The sequence below is a fragment of the Oncorhynchus nerka genome, linkage group LG11, assembly GCF_034236695.1.
Source record: "Oncorhynchus nerka isolate Pitt River linkage group LG11, Oner_Uvic_2.0, whole genome shotgun sequence".
NCBI lineage: Eukaryota > Metazoa > Chordata > Actinopteri > Salmoniformes > Salmonidae > Oncorhynchus > Oncorhynchus nerka.
Window position 1 is genome coordinate 65,850,798 of NC_088406.1, and position 24,756 is coordinate 65,875,553.

The 24,756-nt window shown below is 40.9% G+C and overlaps 4 protein-coding genes across 4 annotated transcripts; 1 reads left to right on the forward strand and 3 right to left on the reverse strand.

Annotated features, from left to right (window-relative positions):
* Positions 1-705: 705 nt before the first annotated feature.
* On the reverse strand, positions 706-3,061 carry tmem109 (transmembrane protein 109). The gene is made up of 3 exons (XM_065024780.1): positions 2,598-3,061; positions 2,278-2,380; positions 706-1,482 (listed from the first exon to the last, which is right to left on the reverse strand). The coding sequence occupies exons 1-3, from the start codon at positions 2,796-2,798 to the stop codon at positions 1,103-1,105; spliced, it is 684 nt and encodes a 227-aa protein (XP_064880852.1). The 5' UTR covers positions 2,799-3,061; the 3' UTR covers positions 706-1,102.
* A 1,467-nt stretch (positions 3,062-4,528) lies between these two features.
* On the reverse strand, positions 4,529-7,024 carry LOC115137721 (L-asparaginase-like). The gene is made up of 6 exons (XM_029674045.2): positions 6,554-7,024; positions 6,329-6,424; positions 6,058-6,218; positions 5,836-5,915; positions 5,484-5,646; positions 4,529-4,816 (listed from the first exon to the last, which is right to left on the reverse strand). The coding sequence occupies exons 4-6, from the start codon at positions 5,868-5,870 to the stop codon at positions 4,664-4,666; spliced, it is 351 nt and encodes a 116-aa protein (XP_029529905.2). The 5' UTR covers positions 5,871-5,915; positions 6,058-6,218; positions 6,329-6,424; positions 6,554-7,024; the 3' UTR covers positions 4,529-4,663.
* Positions 7,025-8,443: 1,419 nt separating this feature from the next.
* tmem176 (transmembrane protein 176) lies at positions 8,444-17,394 on the reverse strand. The gene is made up of 7 exons (XM_029673645.2): positions 17,267-17,394; positions 16,950-17,090; positions 16,404-16,514; positions 16,125-16,181; positions 12,543-12,713; positions 9,981-10,097; positions 8,444-8,805 (listed from the first exon to the last, which is right to left on the reverse strand). Exons 2-7 carry the CDS (start codon positions 17,073-17,075, stop codon positions 8,746-8,748), a joined length of 642 nt encoding a protein of 213 aa, XP_029529505.1. The 5' UTR covers positions 17,076-17,090; positions 17,267-17,394; the 3' UTR covers positions 8,444-8,745.
* An 84-nt stretch (positions 17,395-17,478) lies between these two features.
* si:dkey-9i23.16 (uncharacterized protein LOC571915 homolog) lies at positions 17,479-24,550 on the forward strand. Its single transcript, XM_065024782.1, has 6 exons — positions 17,479-17,630; positions 21,173-21,254; positions 21,655-21,768; positions 23,538-23,594; positions 23,888-24,058; positions 24,219-24,550. The coding sequence occupies exons 2-6, from the start codon at positions 21,174-21,176 to the stop codon at positions 24,342-24,344; spliced, it is 549 nt and encodes a 182-aa protein (XP_064880854.1). The 5' UTR covers positions 17,479-17,630; position 21,173; the 3' UTR covers positions 24,345-24,550.
* The last annotated feature ends 206 nt before the right edge of the window (positions 24,551-24,756 follow it).

Consider the following 24,756-nt stretch of genomic DNA (forward strand, 5'->3'; position numbering starts at 1 on the left):
ACCAACTTTGCCTCGATTTATATATACAGTGGATATATACAAAATTAATGTGATATGTCTCTCTCATTGTTTGTACAAAGTACACACATTTGATTACAAATTATGATTGTGTGATATGAGAGTTGGAGACAAAGAAATACTTTTATAACAATGGCACACTGCTATTTGTTGTAAAACCACGTGTCCAACTTTTGGCTGTCGCAGTTGCTCCTCCCCCGATTTCACTCCTCGGATTTCGTCTAGTCGTTTGCTTAAGCCTCACCACGCAAACGCACCCGGTGCCTTCATCTCCTCTACCAAAGGGAGATTGTCTTGGGGGTGTATTCATAAGTGCACAATGAAGCAAACAGTTTTGCAATGGAAACATGTATTTTGTGGACAAATTCAGTTAGTCCCTACCCGTTTGAACCTGGTTACTTCCTTTAGGTTCCTAATGAATGTACCCCTGGTCAGGTCAAGGGGTGAGGAAAATTAATTCTACATGATTATATTCAGGGACAGGGCATTTCCAGACCATGTAACCAGAACTGGAAAAACTCCTGGCCCTAGTTGGTCAAGGGGAGAATCTCAATTGGAGAAGGTCAGATGCCACTTGCTCAAGCTCTTGGAGTCACTTTTAAAACGTTTTTCCAGAACTGCTTTTCTCACCGTCTCATCCCATGACACACACACACACACTTTAAAGGAATGGACAGATCTGTAATGTAGGTAATAGGAAGTATGTATTTGTTTTATTAGAGAATTTGTTTGTGTTGTGTGCCACCATAACTGGAGGAGTGAGGAAGGAAATGATTTCCAACGCCATATCGTCAGACCTTATGGAATGTTTCTATTCTACAAATATCAATAGCATTTATAGCAGAATAGTCCGTGGGAAATGCACATATCCACCTTAATAAACAGAAATGACATTGTCTGTCTCCTTGAAAACAAACTAATCAGCTGTCAGTTCTGTTTCACACACAACATAACTATAGGATCTTTAAGAAAAAAGGCAAATGCTTTATTATGCAAAACGATACCAAAACATTTGCAAACAAAACGTTATGTACAATGTCATGATTACGATCCTAGACCTAGATTATGTTCAAAACAAGGCCTTTCAATTCCCATCCATCCATCCCTCACTCCTCCTCCTCCTCTCCATTTCTCTCACTTGTCTCTCTAGCACCCTCACTTGATCCTCCAGGTCGGTTTTGTCACCGCCGGTGCCAGAATGCCCTATACCCAGTAGGACGCAGACGCTCACCAGACCGGCCAATCGCAGCGCCGTAGTCTCTGTTTCAGCGCTGCGGTCACTTAGGATCAGGCCAAACAGTCCTAAAACCACACCCAGCTTCAGTAGCCACAGGACCCGCCTCAAAGTGGATGCCACCAAGCGGAAGGCCAGGGACAGCAGCCAGTAGCCAATGAAAGCCAGCAGAAGCCACTGACCGATATAGACCACAGCATCTGGGGTGATACTGTTAACAGGCATTTGAACTGGAGGAGAGAAAGAGAGAGATACAACATGATATTAGTGCATTTTCTAGCCTAGTATTATTAAAAATGCTTCCTTGTCTCCATTCTAAGATGTGGCAAAAACATAAGTCTTAGCAGTGTGTTGCTATGTAATTATTGTACCGGTAGGTTATAGTCACAAAGCCTAGTAGGTTACTTTTGGCATTGTGGAAAAAAAGGTTTGCTCTTCTGGCACACACACCTAATCCAGGGCATGTCTGTCAGTGGATAAAGGGCTCCCTTAGCAGGTCAGACGTTCATCCAGTTGTGTTGTGTGTGTGTGTGTGTCTACAGAGAACAATTACAGCAAATTACAACGTGAGTGTGTCTAGTACTGGACATGGGTTGTGTGTTGAGATGTTGCACAATATGGGATCAATCAACAGATGACATAAGAATGATTTACTTGAAATTATTATTTTTGTATTGACAACTGTCTGTCCCATTATTGAATGGTGCACTGGTTATCAGCCCTGGTCCTGGAGAGCTACAGGTTGTACAGTTTTTTTTTGCTCCAGCCCAGCTCTAACACACCAGATCCAACTAGTCAACTGCCCATCAAGACATTGATTAGGTGTGTTAGTGCTGGGCTGAAACAAAAGTCTGCACATGACATGCTTTAGCTCTCTGGGAACAGTATCGGTGACTGACTGGAGTGTTGCATTAGCTTTCTGGGCCTAGTATTCATAAAGTGGGCATAGGAGTGCTGATTTAGCATCAGTGTTGCCTTTACTATTATAATGATGAATAATGAATGATCCTAGAGCAGGTGTTTACCATCAACTCCTGCTGCCCTCAGGAACTGGGTGAGGTACTTCATAACCACATTCGCGCCACTGGCCGCTACCGCAGCCAGATACTTGACCAACCGAAAGAAACACTGACGAGAGAGAGAGAGTTGATATAGGGTTCTGTTTGAGGCAAACACATGAGTCCCTAAATACGGAAATAAAACAAGCAAGGGTTCCCGTACAGGCCGACTTGTTGCTACTCGCACCTACCTAATTCGATAGAAGAACTGACATCATTAGACTAAGATTTTATGATACATACTACTGTTAAATTGAATTTAGAGCAGGATATTCTTTGTGCCTCACCTTCTGTGCAGTTTCAACAGACCGCGCCCCAACAAGGTGGACCAGGTAACTGTGCGCCTCCTGGGACAAATCCGTGAGCGTCTCCCGGAGGACTTGCATCATTCCCGGGGAATAGTTAAATGACTTCTCGAAGCGACTATATTCTCCCGAACAAGAAACTACCACGGTGCTCAGCACACACAAGACGAAACACACTTTCATTGTTTCAGATGCCTTATGTAAAGTCGAAAGATTAAAAAAACATCCAACGTCTTTAGATTTAGTTGAATATGGTTTCACTGCATAACCATATGCTACAACAATCTAAACTGGTCACTCTACAGACAGAAACATATTGGCTACAGTGTAGCCTATGTCTTACATATGGAAAGAAGAAAAAACAGTCTAACTACAGTTTCCAGGATATAGAAAGTAGGCAGGCCAACACAAAATGTACTACAGTAGTTGCGTTGCCCTTCTTCATCTTTAAGTTTTATTGGCAAATCGCAATCAACTGACAAGTGCATACACCGCCACCTACTGTACTGGAGTGTGACGACCTATCTATACCACTACAGTATATTCTCTTGACTAACCCTGGATTTCTAATCAAATAAAATAACTCCGTGCAAACCTCACCACTCCCATCATCCCCACCCAAAATGCCACCCACTCCCGTCCAACCTCTGACCCTGTCAAACAACCTTTCCCTTTCTACACACATTTCACAAAATAGTAATACATGTTCAACCGTTTCCAGCCATTGCACATTCTAGTACCATGTTTCCTATCAATTTCAAAGATGAATTCAATCCCGTATGCCCTAATCTCATTTCCCCCCCTTCTGTTCTCATTCAATGACACTATCTCCCGTAAAGATGTCCTTGTACTATAAAAATGTCTGCCCTTCCTACTTTCATCCCATTGTCTCTGCCAGCAATCTAACCCATTTTTTCGAATGAATGTTTTAAATATCTCCTCTACCCAACTGCACCTGTATATCCACAATAGTGCTTTTCACCGCTCCTTTTGCTGTTATATCTACTATATTATTTCCATAAACTCCTGCATGGGCCGGAATCCAACCGAACTAAATGTCAATGTAATTTCTTTGTAATCCCAATAACTGCATCATTACTTCTAACCATAAATCATCGCGTTCTGACTTTCCAGATCTTAAACTACACAAAACCGATGCAGAGTTCGAACATATTACTACTCTTCTTGGTTGCACCTCCTCTATCCATTGCAATCCAACAATTATCGCAAACATTTCTGTTGAATATACAAACCATTTGTTAGACTTGCATAGATTAACATCGAACTCAAGAATAAATACACTTGCTCCCGTCTTCCTATTCATCGTATCCTTTGAACCATCTGTATACACTGCAATACAATAATACAACTGATTACTAATATATTGATCTATTATTCCCTCATTATCTTCTTCACACCACTGTTTATTTTTCTTCGATCAGGCTAAAATCGAGTTAACTTTCCCTAGCCTTCTATTGACAATTTAAATGAGGGTTTGCGTAGACTGGATGGAATTCCTGAAACGTAGACGCCGTAAAACCCGCCCCCCTGGTAGAAAAAAGGAAGCAGGGCACGCTCGCCACCTACTGTCAAGTGGACATTAAATAGCTTACCCTGCAGGTCGCAACGTTTTAGAACGTTCCCGATTGAAATAGGCCATGTAGAACAGACATGCTCCTCTGACATGAATCATAAGGATTCACATTAGCTCTGGTCATGTCATTTCTATCTGCAACGTTCGACAACGTTTGGCAGTTGACGGCCCCAAATGTATTTTATTTTATACCAACCTTTATTTTCATACCCTCATCTCCTGTTGTTGTCTATTTGCTCGACCAATTAAAAATATGTAGTAGAGCTAGGCCTATATATCATACACAAAATAGCTCAAATAAAAGTCTGAACAAAATAAGTCAAATTAAAGTTGATTTATTAAAGTGTTATCGTGGGCCCCGGTGTTTATTTTATTCCCTATGGCCCTGGTCAAAAGTAGTGCACTACATAGGCAATAGAGTGCCCTTTGGGACACATTTCAGGGTCTTCTTCCATTACTTGTTCCTCTGGGCTTGGGCCTTGCAGGTCAGGTAGGCCAGCTTGGTGGTGAGCTGCTCAGTGAAGAGGGGGTGGAACGCCAGCATGATCCTCAACATGTTACCTTTACGGGCCTCGTCTACCGGAGTCTGGCCCCAGATATCTATCTCCTGGGTGGGAGGGGAGGAGAGGAAAGAGAGGAGGAAGGGCAGGAGAGGGAAGGACACGAGAAGAGAGGTGAGGTAAGGTGGGGGAGTGGATCGGACTTCAAAGGTGAATTTGGAAAAAGGACATTCATTTCAATTGTCAGATGTAGTGGTGGTTGGTTGAGGATGCTGCTGAAACTCTAACTGTAGAGTAAAAACACTTAGGTGGCATAACGGCCCAGTTGCTACTTTGGTGAATTAAACTACTACCTCTTTTATCTCTCCTACTCCACCCTGAGATGAGCAGGGTCGCACTGTAGCAAAACCTTTCAAAACATTGTGCAACGGAAAACGTGTTTCTTAAAGGACAAGTTGAGATAGTACCTCCCTGTTTCAGCCTGTTTGCTTCCGTTTAGTGTCAAGTGAGTGAACATGACCCTGGTTCTTACCAGAGGGTGGCCCCATACTGCCCCCACGGCTTCTTATACCTCACATCTCCCCTTCCGTCTAACCCATTTGGTAGATCAGGGGCTGTATTCACTAGGCACGAAATGGAAGAAAACGGGTCGAAATTTTGAGGAACTGGGAGGGGCTATCTGAACTTGTCCAATAAGAAATGCTTATTTTCGTTTTTTCAGTTGCTCAGAGTTTTGCTGCATTTTTCACTAATGAATATGACCCTGGTTCTTACCAGCGGGGTTGCCCCATACTCCAGCAGCCTACGGACCATGACTGTGTCCCTCATCTTGACAGCCAGGTGCATGGCCGTGCGTCCATTGTAGTCCTTAGAGTCCATGTCCACTCCAGACAGCGCCCAGGCATGAAGCAGCTGGTAGTCTTTCTTGGCCACCGTCCTGAGAGGAAGGGAGGGGGGTGGGAGAGGGAGGGAGGTGGGAGAGGGAGCGGTGGGAGAGGGAGGGAAATGGGAGGAGGGGGAGAGAGAGACATGGGTCAATATTTCTATAACAAGAGTGGCATCTTATTTTTGAATAATGAAAGCATGACTCAAAATGGTTCATGTTAATGAATAAGGAGTTACTCACTGCAGCAGCTCCACGCCGATCCTCACTGAGGGCATAGCCAGTGACGCCTCATTCTCAGGAACTTGATGACGTCATAATGCCTGACATGCAAATGTGAGCCACCATTATCTGGCTTTAGTGTGTGTGCTTTCAATGTTGCTTTATTAGTCCACTTCTAGACTTATTCCAGGTAGGCTACTTACAACGACGCTTTGACAAAGCAGAGCAGGGTTAGTGGGCTACCTGTTGATAATGGCCAGGCGTAGGGGTGTGTTTCCGAAGCGGTCTTTCAAATGCTGCGAGGCTCCTTTGGCCAGCAGGTACTTGACCATGTCCAGGTTACCGATCTCACAGGCCTTCAGCAGTGGTTTGGTGCCGTCATAGTCCCCACAGTTCACATCCATCTGGGGGGGGGGGGGGGGTATATATGCAAGACAAGTGTGTGTGTGAGAGAGAAGAAACTGTACCCAAATAAAGAAAACACAGACACACACACACACACACTACTGCAGACATTTTCTAGGATCTCCTGGAGGGAGAGGAAGTCGTTGCTCTCGACAGCTCCGTTAGCGAAGGAGGGAAGCAACTCTCCCAACAGTCCCTTGCGCTCCTGAAGGAAACACAAAGAGTTGAACCAGGTATTTATCATCATGGAGTAGGTGTGCAAGTCAGGTGTAACATCACTGATAAATGGACAAATGGGTCTATCCAAATTATTGGTGAACTCATATGGCCTTGCCTCTATGTCCTTGTTCCGCAGCCAGCTGAGCTCTAGGACCTTGCCCAGCCATTGCAGAAACTTCTTGTCCCTGATCACAGGGCCTGCAATCACGATCGGTTTTAGGCTGAGATCCCTAGCTTGGGTTTTCTCCATAGCTGTGACAAAGAGCATGTGGTGTGTGTTACGATAAACACAGAATGGGTCAAATATCAAAGCTACCGAGCTATCTAGCTACTCTGCTAACGTTACTAGTAGCTAGCACATCAAGTTCAGGTAGCTAGCTAATTGCAGCACTTAGCTATCTTCTCTCTCCTGCACATTGAAGTGGTGAACTAACTAAAGTAGCTTACTACCTTTCTATAGTATCACGTTACTTTACAAACATTTATCAGTTAGTTCATGTAAGCAAACTAGTTTGCTCATCAAGGTATTAGAGCTTGTCAACAAACCAACACAACCGTTGGAGGGCGCGCGCGATGAATGGCCAGGTTATTTTGTTGCTTTTGTTTTACAACTGGTCATGTCCACTAGGTGGTAGCAAAGCCATATATTGATCTAAATACAAACCTATTTTGGTGGCGCAAAATGACAAATGTGCATACACTTGTTCTTCGACCAGATACAGTAGATTCAATTCACTATTTGTAAAGATCTTGGGTTGTTTAGGCAAGAAAACAAAAGTTCACCCTGTTGCTGTCAATTGTCAGTGAAAGCAATGGGATATTTGTGGCCGTTGGACAGTGGTCTTCCGTGTACTGAAAATTCCTTGGCAGAAAGAACAGAGATATGTAACTAGGCTACTCAAATTACAAATAAAGACGTCTTCCCTTCTGATACCAGGGATATGTTCAGAGAGAGGGAAAAAGAGGGAGGGAGAGAAAATAATAATGTATATTTATATATGAAGAGCTTTTAATATTTGTCCCTCTTAAATAAAAAAAACAAATGTAATAATGCAGTGAATAAGTAAATGTAAAGAGCGAGAAAGAAGGATATAGAAAAAAAGGAGGCGAGGAAGGGTGGATGGAAAAAGAGAGGGGTGGATTGTGTGTGGGAGGGAGAGTGTGGGATGGAATGGAAGAGGGGGCCAGAGAGAAACAAAACAAAGAGTTTTTTGAATAATCTGGAGTCAGACTCCATCAAAGCAGTGAACGGCTCAGCCACTCCACTACCCTGTAACCCTGCCCCCTCCCAAATGGCACCCTATACCCTATACAGTGCACTACTTTTGACCAGTAGTGCACTATATAGGGAATAGGGTGCCATTTGGGCCACATTCCATGTCTCTGAAAGAAGAGACTGTGAGGGAACAGAACAGGAAGAGATGAGGGAGGTCAGGAGGTCGGCAGCTGGACGGCCCAGTCACATTGTGTGTGTGTGTCTGTGTGTGTGTTTCGAATGGATAGAGACGAGAGTGGAATCTCTCTGGCCTAGTGCCTAGAATGGGAGAAAAGGCTTTGATTCGAACGATACTAGGAAGTGTACTGTACATGGGAGCCAACCAAAATGAAGTCAACTGTTCCAAATGGTTCCATTCAGTTCCATCCATTCACTGGAGGTTCCATCTGGCTCCCAGAGCACATCCAAAACCTAGTTACAGAAACACTTCCTGGAGAATCTTAAGAGGACATTTTTGATGACATTGCTGACTAAACCTTCTTCATGTTGTTCTGTCATTCTAGGCATTCTAGCGTCCTGTCCATGAGGTGTACTTGTACATCACGGTGCCGCACGCTGCAGAAACTGGCGATAGGCTCCAGCCCCTATGGGCCGTTCTGGCTCGGACAAGGCTTACTTGTGTTCTAGAGAGAGAGAGAACACTTTGTCCTGACTATCCGGAGAGAAGACGAACGGGACATAATATCAGAACAGATGGAGGTCATTTTACAAATGCATTTTGAAGAACAGTATTTTTGATAAAATTGATTTTATTTAGGTGATAATATACAAAACAAATGAGGAATTTAGGGACAATGAAACCATTATTTAACACTGCATGGTAGTAAAACACTGCATACTATGGAATCACATCCAAATCAATTCCACAGCTTCACGTTACACATTCAAAGACTTAACATAAAGCCACAATGGTAGAAACTTAAACAAACCATCAGTGGCGGACAAATCATCAGTATCATAACAGGGGAATTGGTGGAAATCTGTCTGTAGATGTGATTGGTCAGTTAAAGTCTTTCTGCAGCTGTTATTGGTCAGTTGAAGTCGGGGGCAGTGACCAGTATGGGAGTCGAGGGAACATCTTGATTGAGAGACTGGAAGAGAGAAAGAAAGAAAAAGGGAGAGTAAAAAAATAGATTAACTAATGTGAAGGAACATTTTACATTGACTTCAGGTGTCCCTGGCGGTAAATTCCACAGCACTACTCTATTGCCACTACTCTATTGCCACTACTCTATTGCCACTACTCTATTGTCACTACTCTATTGCCACTACTCTATTGCCACTACTCTATTGCCACTACTATATTGCCACTACTCTATTGCCACTACTCCATTGTCACTACTCTATTGCCACTACTCTATTGCCACTACTCTATTGCCACTACTCTATTGCCACTACTCTATTGTCACTACTCTATTGTCACTACTCTATTGTCACTACTCTATTGCCTGCCCTGTGGCATCCTCTGTGTATTTACACAATCTTGTAAATATTTTATTTGTACGGTAAAAATCTCTCTGAAAAAATATCCGTTGTTTTTATCCCCCTTTCATTTTGTTTGGATTCTGTCTTGAAATATTATTCCTCATTGCCAGCACTCTTGTTTTCAATATGGCAAACATATGTTGTGATCATAAACAATAGACATATAATAATAACATTTAGACTGAACATACCCGCAAATAAATCCAAGTTAAAAAATGTAACTATCTATTCCCACCACATCCTGTGATGAATATGATCATGGTAATTCAGCAATAATACCCCAGATAATAACGAATATTACAGTGATCAACTAAATATTAAAGGGGAAGTATTTTACCATTTTTTACATTTTATTTTATTCAACCTTTATTTAACTAGGCAAGTCAGTTACTAACAAATTCTTATTTACAATGACGGCCGAGATGGTTCGATGGTTCCTAACCCGGAAAGTAGTCTATGGGCCAGGAGACACTGCAATCTGTAATCTACACACACACATACACATTGGAATGTTGTGGTAGTGTGGACTTTATATTGTACATTTGCAATAATAGAGTAATAATGTATTTTATGATGTATTGTTTTATTTATGATGTAGGCTGTTGTGTTTTACTGTGATGTAATTGTTTAAACCCTGTTTGGACCTCAGGAAGAGTAGCTGCAGAATGGGGATCCTAATAAATACTAAATATATAATGTACATGGTAATCTTGTAATCTACAACTGTTAATTGAATCAAATACTAAAGTTCCCCTTTAATGTATTTTCCTGTCTGTCTTACTGAGTATGGTCCGAAACTCCTCCTCTTTTTGTACAGGATGTAAGAGAGCGTTGAGGAGATGGTGATCTGGATGATGGTAAAGAGAAGGAGGGACGACTTTACTCCATAACTGAACACCTGAGATAAAGAGAGAGAGAGAGAGCTAAAGTTAAACTGACAGCAAGTAATTTGTAAGAACATTTGTCACACATCGTTTGTAACATTGCATTGTGACGAAACAGATCATTTGAATATGAGAGATTTATCATTTCAGATTAAATATAATTTCTCAATGAGTCATAGACATGATGCATTACAAACACATTGGGGTAACAACATACAGTACCAATTAAACGTTTGGACACACCTACTCATTCAAGGGTTTTTCTTTATTTTTTACTATTTTCTACATTGTAGAATAATAGTGAAGACATCAAAACTATGCAATAACACATATGGAATCATCTAGTAACCAAAAAAGGGTTAAACAAATCCAAATATATTTTATATTCTAGATTCTTCAACGTAGCCACCCTTTTTGCCTTGATAACAGCTTTGCACACTGTTGGCATTCTCTCAACCAGCTTCATTAGGAATGCTTTTCCAACAGTCTTGAAGGAGTTCCCACATATGCTGAGCACATGTTGGCTGCTTTTCCTTCACTCTGCAGTCCAACTCATCCCAAACCATCTCAATTGGGTTGAGGTCAGGTGATTGTGGAGGTCAGGTCATCTGATGCAGCATTCCATCACTCTCCTTCTTGGTCAAATTGCCGTTACACAGCCTGGAGGTTTGTTGGGTCATTGTCCTGTTGAAAAACAAATGATAGTCCCACTAAGCGCAAACCTGTGTGAATGCTGTGGTAGCCATGCTGGGTAAGTGTGCCTTGAATTCTAAATAAATCACAGACAGTGTCACCCGCAAAGCACCATCACACCTCCTCCTCCATGCTTCACTGTGGGAACCACACACGTGGAGATCATTTGTTCACCTACTCTGCGTCTCACAAAGACAAGGCGGTTGGAACCAAAAATCTCAAATTTGGAATCATCAGACCAAAGGACAGATTTCAACCGGTATAATGTCCATTGCTCGTGTTTCTTGGCCCAAGCAAGTCTCTTCTTCTTATTGATGTTCTTTAATAGTGTTTTCTTTGCAAACATTCGACCATCACATCAAATCAAATATTATTGGTCACATACATGTGTTTAGCAGATGTTATTGCGGGTGTAGCGAAATGCTTGTGTTTCTAGTACAACAGTGCAGTAATATCTAACAAGTAATATCTAAAAATTTCACAACATATATCCAATACACACAAATCTAAGTAAAGGAATGGAATTAAGAATATATATATAAATATATGGATGAGCAATGTCAGAGCGGCATAGACTAAGATACAGTAGAATAGAATACAGTATATACAGTTGAAGTCGGAAGTTTACATACACCTTAGACAAATACATTTAAATTCAGTTTTTCACAATTCCTGACATTTAATACTAGTAGAAATTCCCTATCTTAGGTCAGTTAGGATCACCACTTTATTTTAAGAATGTGAAATGTCAGAATAATAGTAGAGTGATTTATTTCAGCTTTTATTTATTTAATCACATTCCCAGTGGGTCAGAAGTTTACATACACTCAATTAGTATTTGGTAGCTATCATTGCCTTTAAATTGTTTAACTTGGGTCAAACGTTTCGGGTAGCCTTCCACAACCTTCCCACAATAAATTTGGGTGAATTTTAGCCCATTCTTCCTCACAGAGCTGGTGTAATTGAGGTCAGGGCTTTGTGATGGCCACTCCAATACCTTGACTTTGTTGTCCAGAAGCCATTTTGCCACAACTTTGGAAGTATGCTTGGGGTCACTTTCCATTTGCAAGACCCATTTGCGACCAAGCTTTAAGCTTTAACTTCCTGACTGAAACAAGTCTCTTCTTTTTATTACCTCTGTAGCAGAGGTAACTCTGAGTCTTCCTTTCCTGTGGCGGTCCTCATGAGAGCCAATTTCTTCATAGCGCATGATGGTTTTTGCGACTGAACTTGAAGAAATGTTCTGTATTGACTGACCTTGTCTTAAAGTAATGATGGAATGTTGTTTCTCTTTGCTTATTTGAGCTGTTCTTGCCATAATATGGAATTGGTCTTTTACCAAATAGAGCTATCTTCTGTATACCAATCCTACCTTATCACAACACAACTGATTGGCTCAAACACTTTAAGAAGGAAAGAAATTCTGCAAATTAACTTTTAACAAGGCTCACCTCATGAAGTTGGTTGAGAGAATGCCAAGAGTGTGCAAAGCTGTCAACAAGGAAAAGGGTGGCTACTTTGAAGAATCTCAAATATATTTTGATTTGTTTAACACTTGTTTGGTTACTACATGAATCCATATGTGTGATTTCATAGTTTTGATGTCTTCACTATTATTCTACAATGTAGAAAATAGTAAAAATAAAGAAAAACCCTTGAATGAGTAGGTGTGTCCAAACTTTTGACTGATACTGGATACTGGCGACACACACACACACACACACACACACACACACAAACAGACCAATGATGAAAGAGGTACTAACAGTGGCATAGTGCTGGTGGTTACATTCATACTCCTGCCTGTCGTGCATTGCGGGGACCAGGGGGTGGTTACACGGTGCCTCTGGGTTGTTGTGGAGATCAATGAAGTAGATGATGAGGGCCAGGAGAGAAACCAAAATGGCCACCAGTGTCACCACCATACACACACCCAGCTAGAGGGACAGAGGGAGAGAGAAAGAGAGAGAGAGAGAGAGGGAGGAAGAGATGTGTACATCGTTACAACACTGTATATATACGTAATATGACATTTGTAATGTCTTTATTGTTTTGAAACTTCTGTATGTGTCATGTTTGCTGTTAATTTTAGTTTATTTCACTTCTGTATATTATCTACCTCAAATGCTTTGGCAATGTTAACACATGTTTCCCATGTCAATAAATCCCCTTGAATTGAATTGATAGGGGTGGGAGTCAGGGGCCAGACCTCATTGATTATAGTGTACATTTTTAGAATGTGTTGTGTGTGTGTGTGTGTGTGTGTGTGTGTGTGTGTGTGTGTGTGTGTGTGTGTGTGTGTGTGTGTGTGTGTGTGTGTGTGTGTGTGTGTGTGTGTGTGTGTGTGTGTGTGATAAAGTGAAAATCTGAGGCTCGGCACCCGACCCACAAATAAATAAATAAATGCGCTGTAGGCTAGAGTCAGAGATGGCAGAATGTTTTTGACAGGGGGTGCTGGATTTTTTTGTGGCCTATTTTAGATATGTTTCTGCTTATAATTGAGCTATTTGTGAGTCAACTTGTCTATTATTGGATACATGCAGCTTCCCTTCTGTCATTATATGTTTCCTAGAAAACGAAATAAACCCTTGCTCACCAGAATCTGTTTGACCAGTTGTAAGGAAATTGAAAGCTGTGAAAATGGCCCAACATGTTTCTGATAAGATTTGAGTTTGGCTTGGATTGCGTATTTATGTGGTTGAAATACTATCAGATTTTATGACGCTGATAGATCGCAGCTCTACAGCCGGTCCCTAACTGTGCATATTCACATCCTCTCAAGATTCTGAAATAAATCATATTTCTCTACTCCTGTTCCCGAGTCAAAATGTACATTTGGTGTATAATTTTACCCTAGAAATGCTTAATTCTGCAGGAGTTAATATTAAGGCTATGTGAGAGGTTAGTGTACCAGATTTCAGTTTCAATTAAACCCACCTGAACAGTAGGCTACAGTTCCCTTGACGTGTCACATGCCTATTTGAAGTCCCCATCTTGTGACTGTCGTATAGCGATTCGTAATCTTCACACATAATATATGCACTGTTATCATCCTCTTTTACCACTTCACCAAATCTTTCCCAACATTACCTTTATGGCCCTCCCGTCTCTGTATTTTCAACTCTCTATTTCGCAGATTTTTCTTATTGAATTAAACTCCAGTATTGTCCATTTTGCCTCAGTGGTTCGATGTGTGTTCTCAAAAGCGTTTGGCGTGTAGGCTATTTGGCGCGCGTAAAGTTAGGCCCCAAAGTTTAGGCTTTCTCACTAATGCCAAAAACATGAAAGAAACCCCTAAATGTAGTCTATAGACCTAGATATAAATTGCACAACAATGATACATGTATAGATTTTTGTATGTATTATTTTCTCTTCATTCAACCCAACTGCCACCTACCCGCCCTGCATTTGCATAATATTTTATAACCCTAAACCAATGATGTATATATAAACACTAGATGATAGGGGGCACTGTTTTGAACCCACCGTGCCTCCATCTTGGCACCACAACACCATTGTAAAAAAATATATATTTTGGAAGCTATTGCCATGTTTATTCTATTACAGACACCTTAATGCATACTTTTAAATGATACGATATGAGCTAAACATACAAATAAAGCAATATCTAAAAACATTTTCCTTAAAGAATAATTTTTCGAAAGTATTAATGTTACTGTCCCCACTAAAACAACAAAAATACTTAAATACATCCAATTTTGTCCTTGAAACATTTAAATGAAATAATGTCGAATTCCATTCAATCCTATAGAACGCGCCAGCTTGTAGCCCTAAAACCCGGAAATGAGTTACCGCTGGTTCATTCAGCCATCCCTATGCGAAAAATGAACACCGACAATAAGGTCAAAGGTTAACACAGGCTTAGGAGATCTTATAAGTTTTGTTCTATGAGATGATAGGAGTCAGTTAACATGACCTTTATGAATTAGGAAGCCTTTATTATGAAGTGCTTAATGTGCTTTTTTTAATTACATAAATTCTTCAAAATTCACAAAAGGTGATGTTAGCTGATGAAGATTATCTCATAGAACTAAACGTATAAGATCTCCTAAGCCTGTGTTTACTACAAACCTTATTTTGGGCGTTTAACCTCTATGGGATCGGTGTCCCTAAATCGGGACAGTTGTTGCTCAATATGCAATAATGTGACTAGAATCACGTTTTAAACAACAGCCAACTTTCCAGGACATAGACATGTCTTATTGTTAATCTAACCGCAGTGTACAATTTGCAGTAGCTATTACAGTGAAAAAAGACCATGCTATTGTTTGAGGATAGTGCACAACAACAAAACACTTTTTATCATGGCAACTGGTTTGATACATTCACCTCTGAAGGTAAATAATGTAGTTACACTCAGTAATCTTTTCTGATTTGTCATCCTAAGGGTCCCATAAAAGTTTTGTTTGATAGTTTTGTTTGATAACATCCATTTGTATATTCAAATGTAGGAACTGGGTTCTACAGTTTGACACACCCCACACCTGCTGTCTTTTCTGTAGGGAAGCTAATGATCCATCATGTATGACATTTCTGGCAGTGTGTAAACTTAAATGTTTTATTGCCATAGGATTTTTGTATGTTCTCTATAGTTATGTAAGGTAATGTTAGGCTCCCGAGTTGTGCAGCGGTCTAAGGCACTGCATCTCAGTGCTAGAGGCGTCATTACAGACCCTGGTTCGATCCCGGGCTGTATCACACCCGGCTGTGATCGGGAGTCCCATAGGGCGGCGCACAATTGGCTCAGCGTCATCCGGGTTAGGGGAGGGTTTGGCCGTGGTACGCTTTCATTGTAAAATAAGAATTTGTTCTTAACTGACTTGACTTTTTATTTCTATGATCTTTTACCAGATCTAATGTGTTATATTCTCCTACATTCATTTCATATTGCCACAAACTTCAAAGTGTTTACATTCAAAAAGTATCAAGAATATGCATATACTTGCTTCAGGTCCTGAGCTACAGGCAATTCGATTTCATTTTAGGTGGAAATTGGAAAAAAAGGCTGCAACCCTTAAGAGGTTTAAAACAAAAAACTCTACAAAAACGCCATTCATTTTCCCCATAGGCTTTGTCCAATGAACCATGGCGGAGTTAGTGCCTACAAAAAGACGCCATTACTATTTCTCTCTATGGAGGACAGATTTTCTGGGGAGTGCTAATATTGCCGACCAGTGGCTTCAAAGCCTCTCATTGGCCAATACATAGAATTAGCCATCCAGAGTTTATATACATCATTGCCCTAAACCTGGACGGCCCGCGGATATAACCATGGGGATTGCGGGTTATGAGATCACTAGTGTCCGTGTGGTGGTATTCATACTCACCGATTTCATACTGCTGTGTTTCTCCATCACTATGGCAACGACTCCTGCTGCTATGAACTAGACACAGCAGATATAAACAACTCCCAATTGTCAATCAAATATCATAAACAATGATTAAAATAATTAGTGCATTAGCTGTTAAAACAATAATGAAATTGAATGGCAACACTTAAAAAAAAATGGTAATCACAATAACAAATTTGATAGAATAACTTATGTAACTATTCAGTACAGAGAGTGAGTATGAGTGATGGTTAGGTTACTAGGTTACTAGGTTACCGATAGGCCACTCCACCATGGCACCCCAAAGGTCACGACCTCTGTGAACTCAGTGGAGAGGAGGGGGATGGAGTAGGACATCACCATCAACCCAATCATTATCTGGGACACCTGACACAGATAGATAGATAGATAGATAGATAGATAGATAGATAGATAGATAGAAAGAACACACACAATCACACACACAGACAGATGCAAGCACACACACACAGGCCGGTTTACTGTAAATGCACTTTGTGGGAACTGCTGATGTAAAAAGGGTTTTATAATATGATTGTCTTATTGACACAAACACATTAGGTTCCAGGCGTTCACCACAAATCAATGTCTGACATCTTTATAGAGACAGTAAATATAATGAGTCATGTACAAAATACATATTTCATTCTTAAACGCATCAGTCAAACATAATGAGAAAAAAGAAAAAAACAGGACACTAAATGCACAGGGCTGAACACAACATGCAATAATAACCACCCCCTATTGTAGCATCTCCATCTATAAAAAAATAAGTAAAAATAGTCTTTGACATCTGACGCTCACCCCCAAAGCCTTCGGCTCGCCTTTCTGGATGCTCTCGCGCAGAGCCTGCTGTTTGTCGGTCAGTTTATCCGAGTTGATGTCCGTGGTCACGCTCACTGACAGGTCCCTTGAGACCGACACAGCCATCCTTGCGCTCTGGCACTGGGGGTACAGGAAAAGGACACACGCAATGTGTGTTCAATTGTTATGCTATTAAAGAGATTCACTTTACCAACACTTTTATTTAAATGATGATTAATTTTACAACAATAGTGAAACCTCGCAGGGTGTACCGTTAAACAATCAAAATACCTATTAGGATAATCGACGCATCTTACCTTTTCCTTTCAGATACAAAATCACTAGTATGCCTAATTCCACAAACTCAACTTCTTGTTGCCGAATCCACGAATTAGAAAAATTGATTTCGCAACATAGCCAGTCCGAGTCCGTTCCCTTAACTTTTTGTGTCTCCGCCCGTTCTTGGCACGAACGAAACATGAGTAGGATTAGCTTACTTTCACTGGTGCGAAGCCTCCACCCCTAGCCCACTGTCACCCCCTCGTCTTGGTAGACAGTGATACAATAGTCAATATAAACATTCCGAGTTGATCCGAGTTTTTGTGACAGCCTGGACCTACACGGTCATTTTGCAACAAAATAAAGGACCGTGTGCATACAACAGGGGCCGTTTTCCTCAAGGTAAGTCCGTTTAAAAAAAATATCTGATGAATTTACGTAAATGGTGGATGAAGTTGCGCTGATCTTCAGGGGGAATCGAGAGAACATGGCAGTTTAGTCCTGATGTGTAGGCAACAGAACAAGATGGTTGAGAAATAAGAATGGTAAATAGGCGTTCTAGATTTGTTTTTAACTGACCTGTATCTTTAAATAAAGGTTTAATAAAATGTAGGCTAATTAAATAAATAAAAGAAGACTATCTTTCTATTATGGCGGATATGTGTGCATGGTGCTCTGCCCAAGCCCCCCTCACATTCACTTGTCCTTGAACTTCATGTTGCGTCAATACAGTTCAGACCAGTCGGCTGGACCGTGTTAATGTACCGTAGTTCATTGCTCTTTCCCCTGTTTTGTTTTCTTCCCTCTCTCCCCTCCTCTTATTTCGTTTGCTTGGCCTAAACAAGCAAACCCTTCCCCACTTCGAATACAGTAGAGTGCATAGTGCATGCAGTGAGGTCTGTGTTTGAACAGCGTTCTACGCTCTAGAATAATGTTTGGTGAAGCTGGTCTGGAAATAAAATGTTCCCATGCCCCCATATCTTGATTTCATTGTAATACATCTCCCCCCACCCCGTCTCTCCCCAAGCCCACTGTGCACATCTGTTTTTCATCTAGCAGCAACATTCCACTATATCCAATAGGGACTAGGCCAACTCAGACATGTGGTTTTCATTCTCTCTCTCAGCCCCCCCCCCTCCCTGCCTCTCTCCCCTCTCCTTTTTTCTCTTATTCTCTCTTGGACTCTCTCTCCCCCTCCCTCCATGCTTCTTTCCCTCTCCACCTTCTCCCTCCCTCCCTCCCTCCCTCCCTCCCTCCCTCTTCTTTTCTCTCTCCTCCTGTCTCTCTCTCTCTCTCTCTCTCTCTCTCTCTCTCTCTCATCCAGTCATTCACACCACTCATCACCACAATCCAAGTCCTTGCTAGGTCAAATGAACCTCGCCCCTCTTGCAGTTACAGCTCAACATAAACATGCACATGCTTAAAGGGATACTTTGGGGTTTTGGCAATGACTCTGGTGAAGTAGATCATCTTAGCTTGGACATTCGAGGAAGGTTGCTATGGGGAGAGTCAGGTCCAGATGTTTGACTCACAGCAGGGGATTCATGAAGGTGAATTTTTATTTGAAAAGGTGTCTGAGTCAACTGTGCTATATCCTATATTTCTATAGGATGCTGCGGTAATTATCACCCCCTGTGTAACTCACATTGTGAATCTGTCTATTGAACTAGGCTGTTTTCCCAGTGGACTAAAATTTGCAAGGGTCATTCCTGTATTTAAAAAAAGGGAATAAGTTAGATCATGGAAACTATCGGCCTCTCTCAATCATGTGGGCTTTATTCGGAGGTCATGGAAAAGATTATGTTCAAGCAAATTGACAGTTATATTTCTTTACATAACCTATTCTATGAGCTCCAATCTGGCTTTATGAAATCCCATTCGACTGACACCTGCCTACTATATCTGACTCACGACATAAGGAAGGAAGTAGACGGAGGGACATTTTGTGTTATGGTCATGTTAGATCTCCAAAAGGCGTTCGATACAGTGAATCATGAGATTCTGTTAATCAAACTAAGAGCCATGGACTTTAACAACTTAGCAGTAAAATGAGTCAGCTCTTACCTGCAAGAAAGAAAACAGATGGTGGATGTGGATGAGACCCTGTCTAAACCCAAAATCTTGAACTGCAGAGTACCCCAAGGGAGGGTACTGGGTCCACTTTTATTTCTATTGCATACCTGTGACCTTTTCCTACATGCAGAAGATTCTGCACTGTTGGTTTCGCACAAAGACAAAAAATGTGGCTGAGAAAGCCCTCAGTAAATGGCTATATGACAATAAGCTGTCACTTCACCTTGGAAAAACAGAGTCCATGTTGTTTGGGTACAAAGTGAAACTTAGGAAATCCCCAGATTTTAAGGTGGAAGTAGGTGACATGTAGTCGCAGCAAAATACTCTGTTAAGTATCTTGGATGTGTGCTAGATCTAAAAGGGGAGAGAGCATGGCACAAAATGTTATCGCCGAAGTGAACCATAAAATTAGATTCCTGGCTAGAACCTCCAAATATCTGGATAAGAATGCAATGGGGACATTGGCAGGGGCTCTTGTTCAGTGACACTTCGACTATGCATGCTCTTCCTGTTACAGTAGTGCCCCCAAGATATCGCAAAATACATTGCAGGCATCTCAGAACTAAATGAGTCAGGATGATTCTTAAACTTTCCAGCATCTCGACTCTTCCCTCTTTGAAAGCCTTCGACGGCTTAAAAGTGGAGGAGAGAGTCGCTCAGAGAAAATGGTGTCTTGTACATCAGATTGTCCACAGTCTGGTCCCCAGATACTTATGTAACTACTTTAACTTAGTAAGGGATAACCATAGCTATTCAACGAGAAGGAGTGAAACTGACACTGTTCCTTTTAGATGTAATAGTGGTATGGGGAACGAAACATTTTTATACTCGGCTGCCATTCTTTGGAATAATCTTCCAAAGAATTGGAAACGTATAACCTCCATAGGTAGTTTCAAGTTCTCACTGGAAAAAATGGCTAAATAGTAGCATGTCTCAAAAGTGTTGTTAATTATATTGTGATTGTCTTTGTGTGTGTGTGTGTGTGTGTGTGTGTGTGTAGGAAGATGTACCTGTCCATATATTTGGAACGGAAATGTCATTAATTATCGGATGTTGTGAAACAAACAACAATTGTGTCTGTCATTGTCTGTAGTCATTACAATTGTGTCTGTCATTGTCTGTTGTCATTACAATTGCTGCCTAACCTTGTTGTATTCCCACTTCCCCTTTACCTCTTCAAAAGGACCACGTTGGAAATAGGCTGTTAAGCTTTATTGTGTTATCCTGGATGATTTTCTTAAATTGTATGTGGAGGCGTCACCAGCTGGAGTGCCCGTATGTATGTATTGATTTGACAAATTGTCAAATAAATTAAATCAATCAATAGAGGTACTCGTTGCCAAAATCCCGAAGTATCCCTTTATTTAAGCAGAGTTCAAATATCCTGCTGGAAGCATAGAACTCTCTGTGAATCATCAATCAAACCTTTGAGAACCCAAAATTGCAAACATACATTCTACCGTTTATCTGTGTTCCAGTGCCTGTGATTACATTTTGTGTTTGTCAAATCAAATCAAATGTTATTAGTCACATGCGCCAAATACAACAGGTCGTAGACCATACAGTGAAATTGTTACTTTACGAGCCCCTAACCACCAATGCAGTTTTAAGAAATACAGATAAGAAGAAGAAATAAAAGTAACAAGTAATTAAAGAGCAACAGTAAAATAACAATAGCGAGACTATATACAGGGCGGGGTACCGGTACAGAGTCAATGTACAATTCTTTGGGCCTTGCATTGGTTACATTTTGTGATTGATTCTGATAAGCATGTTTCCTCTCCTCTCTCCTTTCTCTTCTCTCCTCTTCATTTTTTTCTCTCTCTTTTCTCTTTCCTCTCCTCTCTCCTGGACCAAACCCTTTAATTCAGGATGATGTCATCCACTGAGTCAGGAACAGGTGGTCCTAAACTACATCGCCTCTTCATCAAGTTTGACCCAGAGGTTGTAGCGGTAAGAGAATTGAATGAGTAATGGACATGAATTGAATGATTACTAAACACTCATACATATAGATAGTCAATACATCTACCAGACTGCTCTTTCCCTCCTTATTGTACCATTCAATTGTCTTTGAATAGTGGAATTCATATATCTTTCTTGTCATCATGCATCAGACACTTGCTCCACGGAGTACGCACTTGCTCACTTCCTCCTCATGGACTTAAACACATTGGACTGGTGAAAGCAAGGGCTAGAAGAACCGATTGTCCTCATCATACTTTTTGCACTAGTCATTTCTCATGAGCAAGAATGAATGGAGCTGGGAGAAGGCTAGAATCGGATCACAGAGCTGAGTTATGTAATCATCGTCACAGTTCCTTTAGATGCAGTTCTCTCTTTTCTCCACCAGGTGGTGTCGATACTGCTGGGTCTATTCCAGGTGCTGTTGGCTGTGCCTCTGTACTACATGGACATTGGCTTACCCAAACTACAACTTATGCTCCCTTTATTTATTGGCTTCCTGGTAAGATCCTAATTTAATAAAGCCATGAATAACTTTGTTTCTGTCACAGGAGGCTGCTGAGGGGAAGACAGTTCATAATAATGTCTGGAACAGAGCAAATGGAATGGCATCAAAGACATGGAAACCATGTTGTTTTATTTTTCTCTATACTTTTTCCCCCTTGCCATACCATCTCTACTCTAATTGGAGTAAACTAGTGGACAACAATAGTTCTACTGCTACTTAAAGCTATTTCACTCACATTTACAGTACCTGTCGTTGAAAAATGATACACATATTCCACCCACATTGGCCAATCCACCATTTATTCTGATCTTAACTCCAACCCTCCGATATCCACAGATTAACCCATCTTTCTCAGTATAATGCCATTTTGCTATTTTCTTTTGCAATACATCGCTCCATTTGACTATGAGGGTCTTACGAGGGTCCTGAACCTATCTATTTGTTACATTTCTACCGATATTGCCCTAAAAATACATACTTTACTCAAGAGTATAATGATATTTCCCATTGACTGATCGTTTTTTTTTCAGATTCCATAACAATACATTTTGTAGTTCCATCTGAACCCTGATATTATGACATAACAACCATTCCTGGACCTGATTAAAAAAGTGAGCCACGATGGACAGTACCAGAAAATATATTCTATTGATTCTGTTTCCTCGTGGCAGAATCTGAACAAGGCTGACTGTTCAATGCCCCATATACTGTATTGAGCATTCATTTTGTAGCAAGTATTTATATAATAGCTTAAATTGAAGCAAAGGGATTGATGTGTCAATTGTGGTTTTACATACGTTTTTACATTTATTTTATTGAACCTTTATTTAACTAGGCAATACAGTGAGCTCCAAAAGTATTGGGGCGGTGACATGTTTTTGTTGTTGTTTTGGCTCTGTACTCCAGCACTTTGGATTAGAAGTGACACAATGACGAAACTATAAAATAACACATAGGGAATCATGCAGTGTCCAAAAAAGTGTCAAACAAATCAAAATATTTTTTATATTTGAGATTCTTAAAAGTAGCCACCCTTTGCCTTGATGACAGCTTTGAATGGCGCCCGGAGGGTTGCTGTTTTACGGCCTCCTAACCAACTGTGCTATTTTGTTCATTTTTTGCGCATTGCTTATAACTTATATTTGAACTTATTTTGTACATAATGTTGCTGCTACCATCTCTTATGACCGAAAATAACTTCTGGACATCAGAACAGCGATTACTCACCTCAAACTGGGCAAAGATTTTTTCTTTAACGAGTCCAATGCAAAGGATATACTGCTTCCTCGGGAATGAGCCCAAATCCCCGTCATTTGCGTGAAGAACAGACAAAGAAAAACGGGGCGGAGGTCAGGCTGCCTTCTGTGAATTCGTAGGCGAGTGAGTAAACCCCCACTACCATCTGTTCTATTTGCCAACGTGCAATCATTGGAAAACAAAATGGATGATATACGATCAAGACTATCCTACTAACGGGACGTTAAAAACTGTAATATCTTATGTTTCACAGAGTCGTGGTTATTTTTGCATCACAACATTGAAGGGTGACCATGTGTTTGATATATTTGATACCATTCTACCAATTCTGCTCCAGCCATTACCATGAACCCGTCCTCCCCAATTAAGGTGCCAAGCTTCCTCTGGCTTCTGTTTATATGCATAGGCTATATGTTATATTGTGTGCATCATTGGAGGGTTTGGTTTTCTTTTTTCACATCTGTAGCAATTGAAACAACATATATTGTTTCTACTTTCTTTTAAAGTTTGTGACTGCAGGGTCGTTCGCCTTCGCCTGTGAGAAGTCTCCCAGCAGACAGCTAGTAAGACATTACAACAGTCAACAGTGTTGCATTGGAATATACACTGCTCTAAACGGGTGTAATCGATTCCATTATTCAAATGTCCACCTGGGTCTACCTGTACAGTAGTCCACATATTGGGCTGAACATGTTGCCCATGGGCTACTGTGCAATGTATATACCCTATTACGTGCATGAGAAGATACATCCATTATATAGCAACATTTAGGTCCAATACCTTTTTTCTCTTAGGAACAGTTTCATCTTTGGGGTCTCTACTTACTTTATCTTCCATGTTGTGTCTTTCTCCCCAGCTGACGGGCTGTGCCTACACTAACGTGGCCAGCCTGTTGGCGGGCCTACTGGCTCTGTGTATGTACAGCGTCTCCCTACACTCCGTCCAGGGCACTGCTGAACCCTGCACTCTGCCAAGCATCGACCTGTATGCAGGGGCTGCACAAAAGTGCCCAGGAGAGTACCTGGAGGTAAGGACTGATTTGTGGGTGGGTGGTTGATGAGTGTGGGTGTGTCTGTGGACAGTTTGTCTTGTTTGCCGCTATGCTATTTTAGTGCCCTGTATTGTGTGTGGCACTGTGTTTTTTGTGTGTTGTTGTTTATCCTTCCTTGTCTTTTTCTCGGTCCCAGGGGTTCTTCAGGAGTGTCACAGTCCTACTCATCGTTTATGACCTGGGGGCTCTTATCCTCCACTCTCTCCTCTCTTTGTCCGCACTCAAGGGACTCAGAGTGGGACTGTGCCGAATGATCAATTGATCAATTAGTCAAACTGATTAACCAATTGATGCTAGTTGAAAAACCTATTTTAGTAAAATATTAATCTGTTTTATCATATTTTTATCAGTGACCACATTTCCTTTAACTTGTTCAAGTTCATGTTTTTCATGGGTTTGTTTATTCCTTTCCAGCTTTACAGGCTTACCATTTTTTGATAAACCTAATAAAATAATTTGTATAAACTCTGTGGACTTCTGATGCTTATTTAGATTAAGTGTTGTGTGTTCAGTGTAAGCTGGCTTTCCATAATAACCTATAAATATCAGGAAAACATATTCTTTCCGTACTGTTTCACTTGTGGTTAGTCATTACTTTTGGATACATATAATGCTGCCAATATGTTTTATTAGTAAGCGTTTATAGTGAGAGTCATGATGACAGATATTGGCCA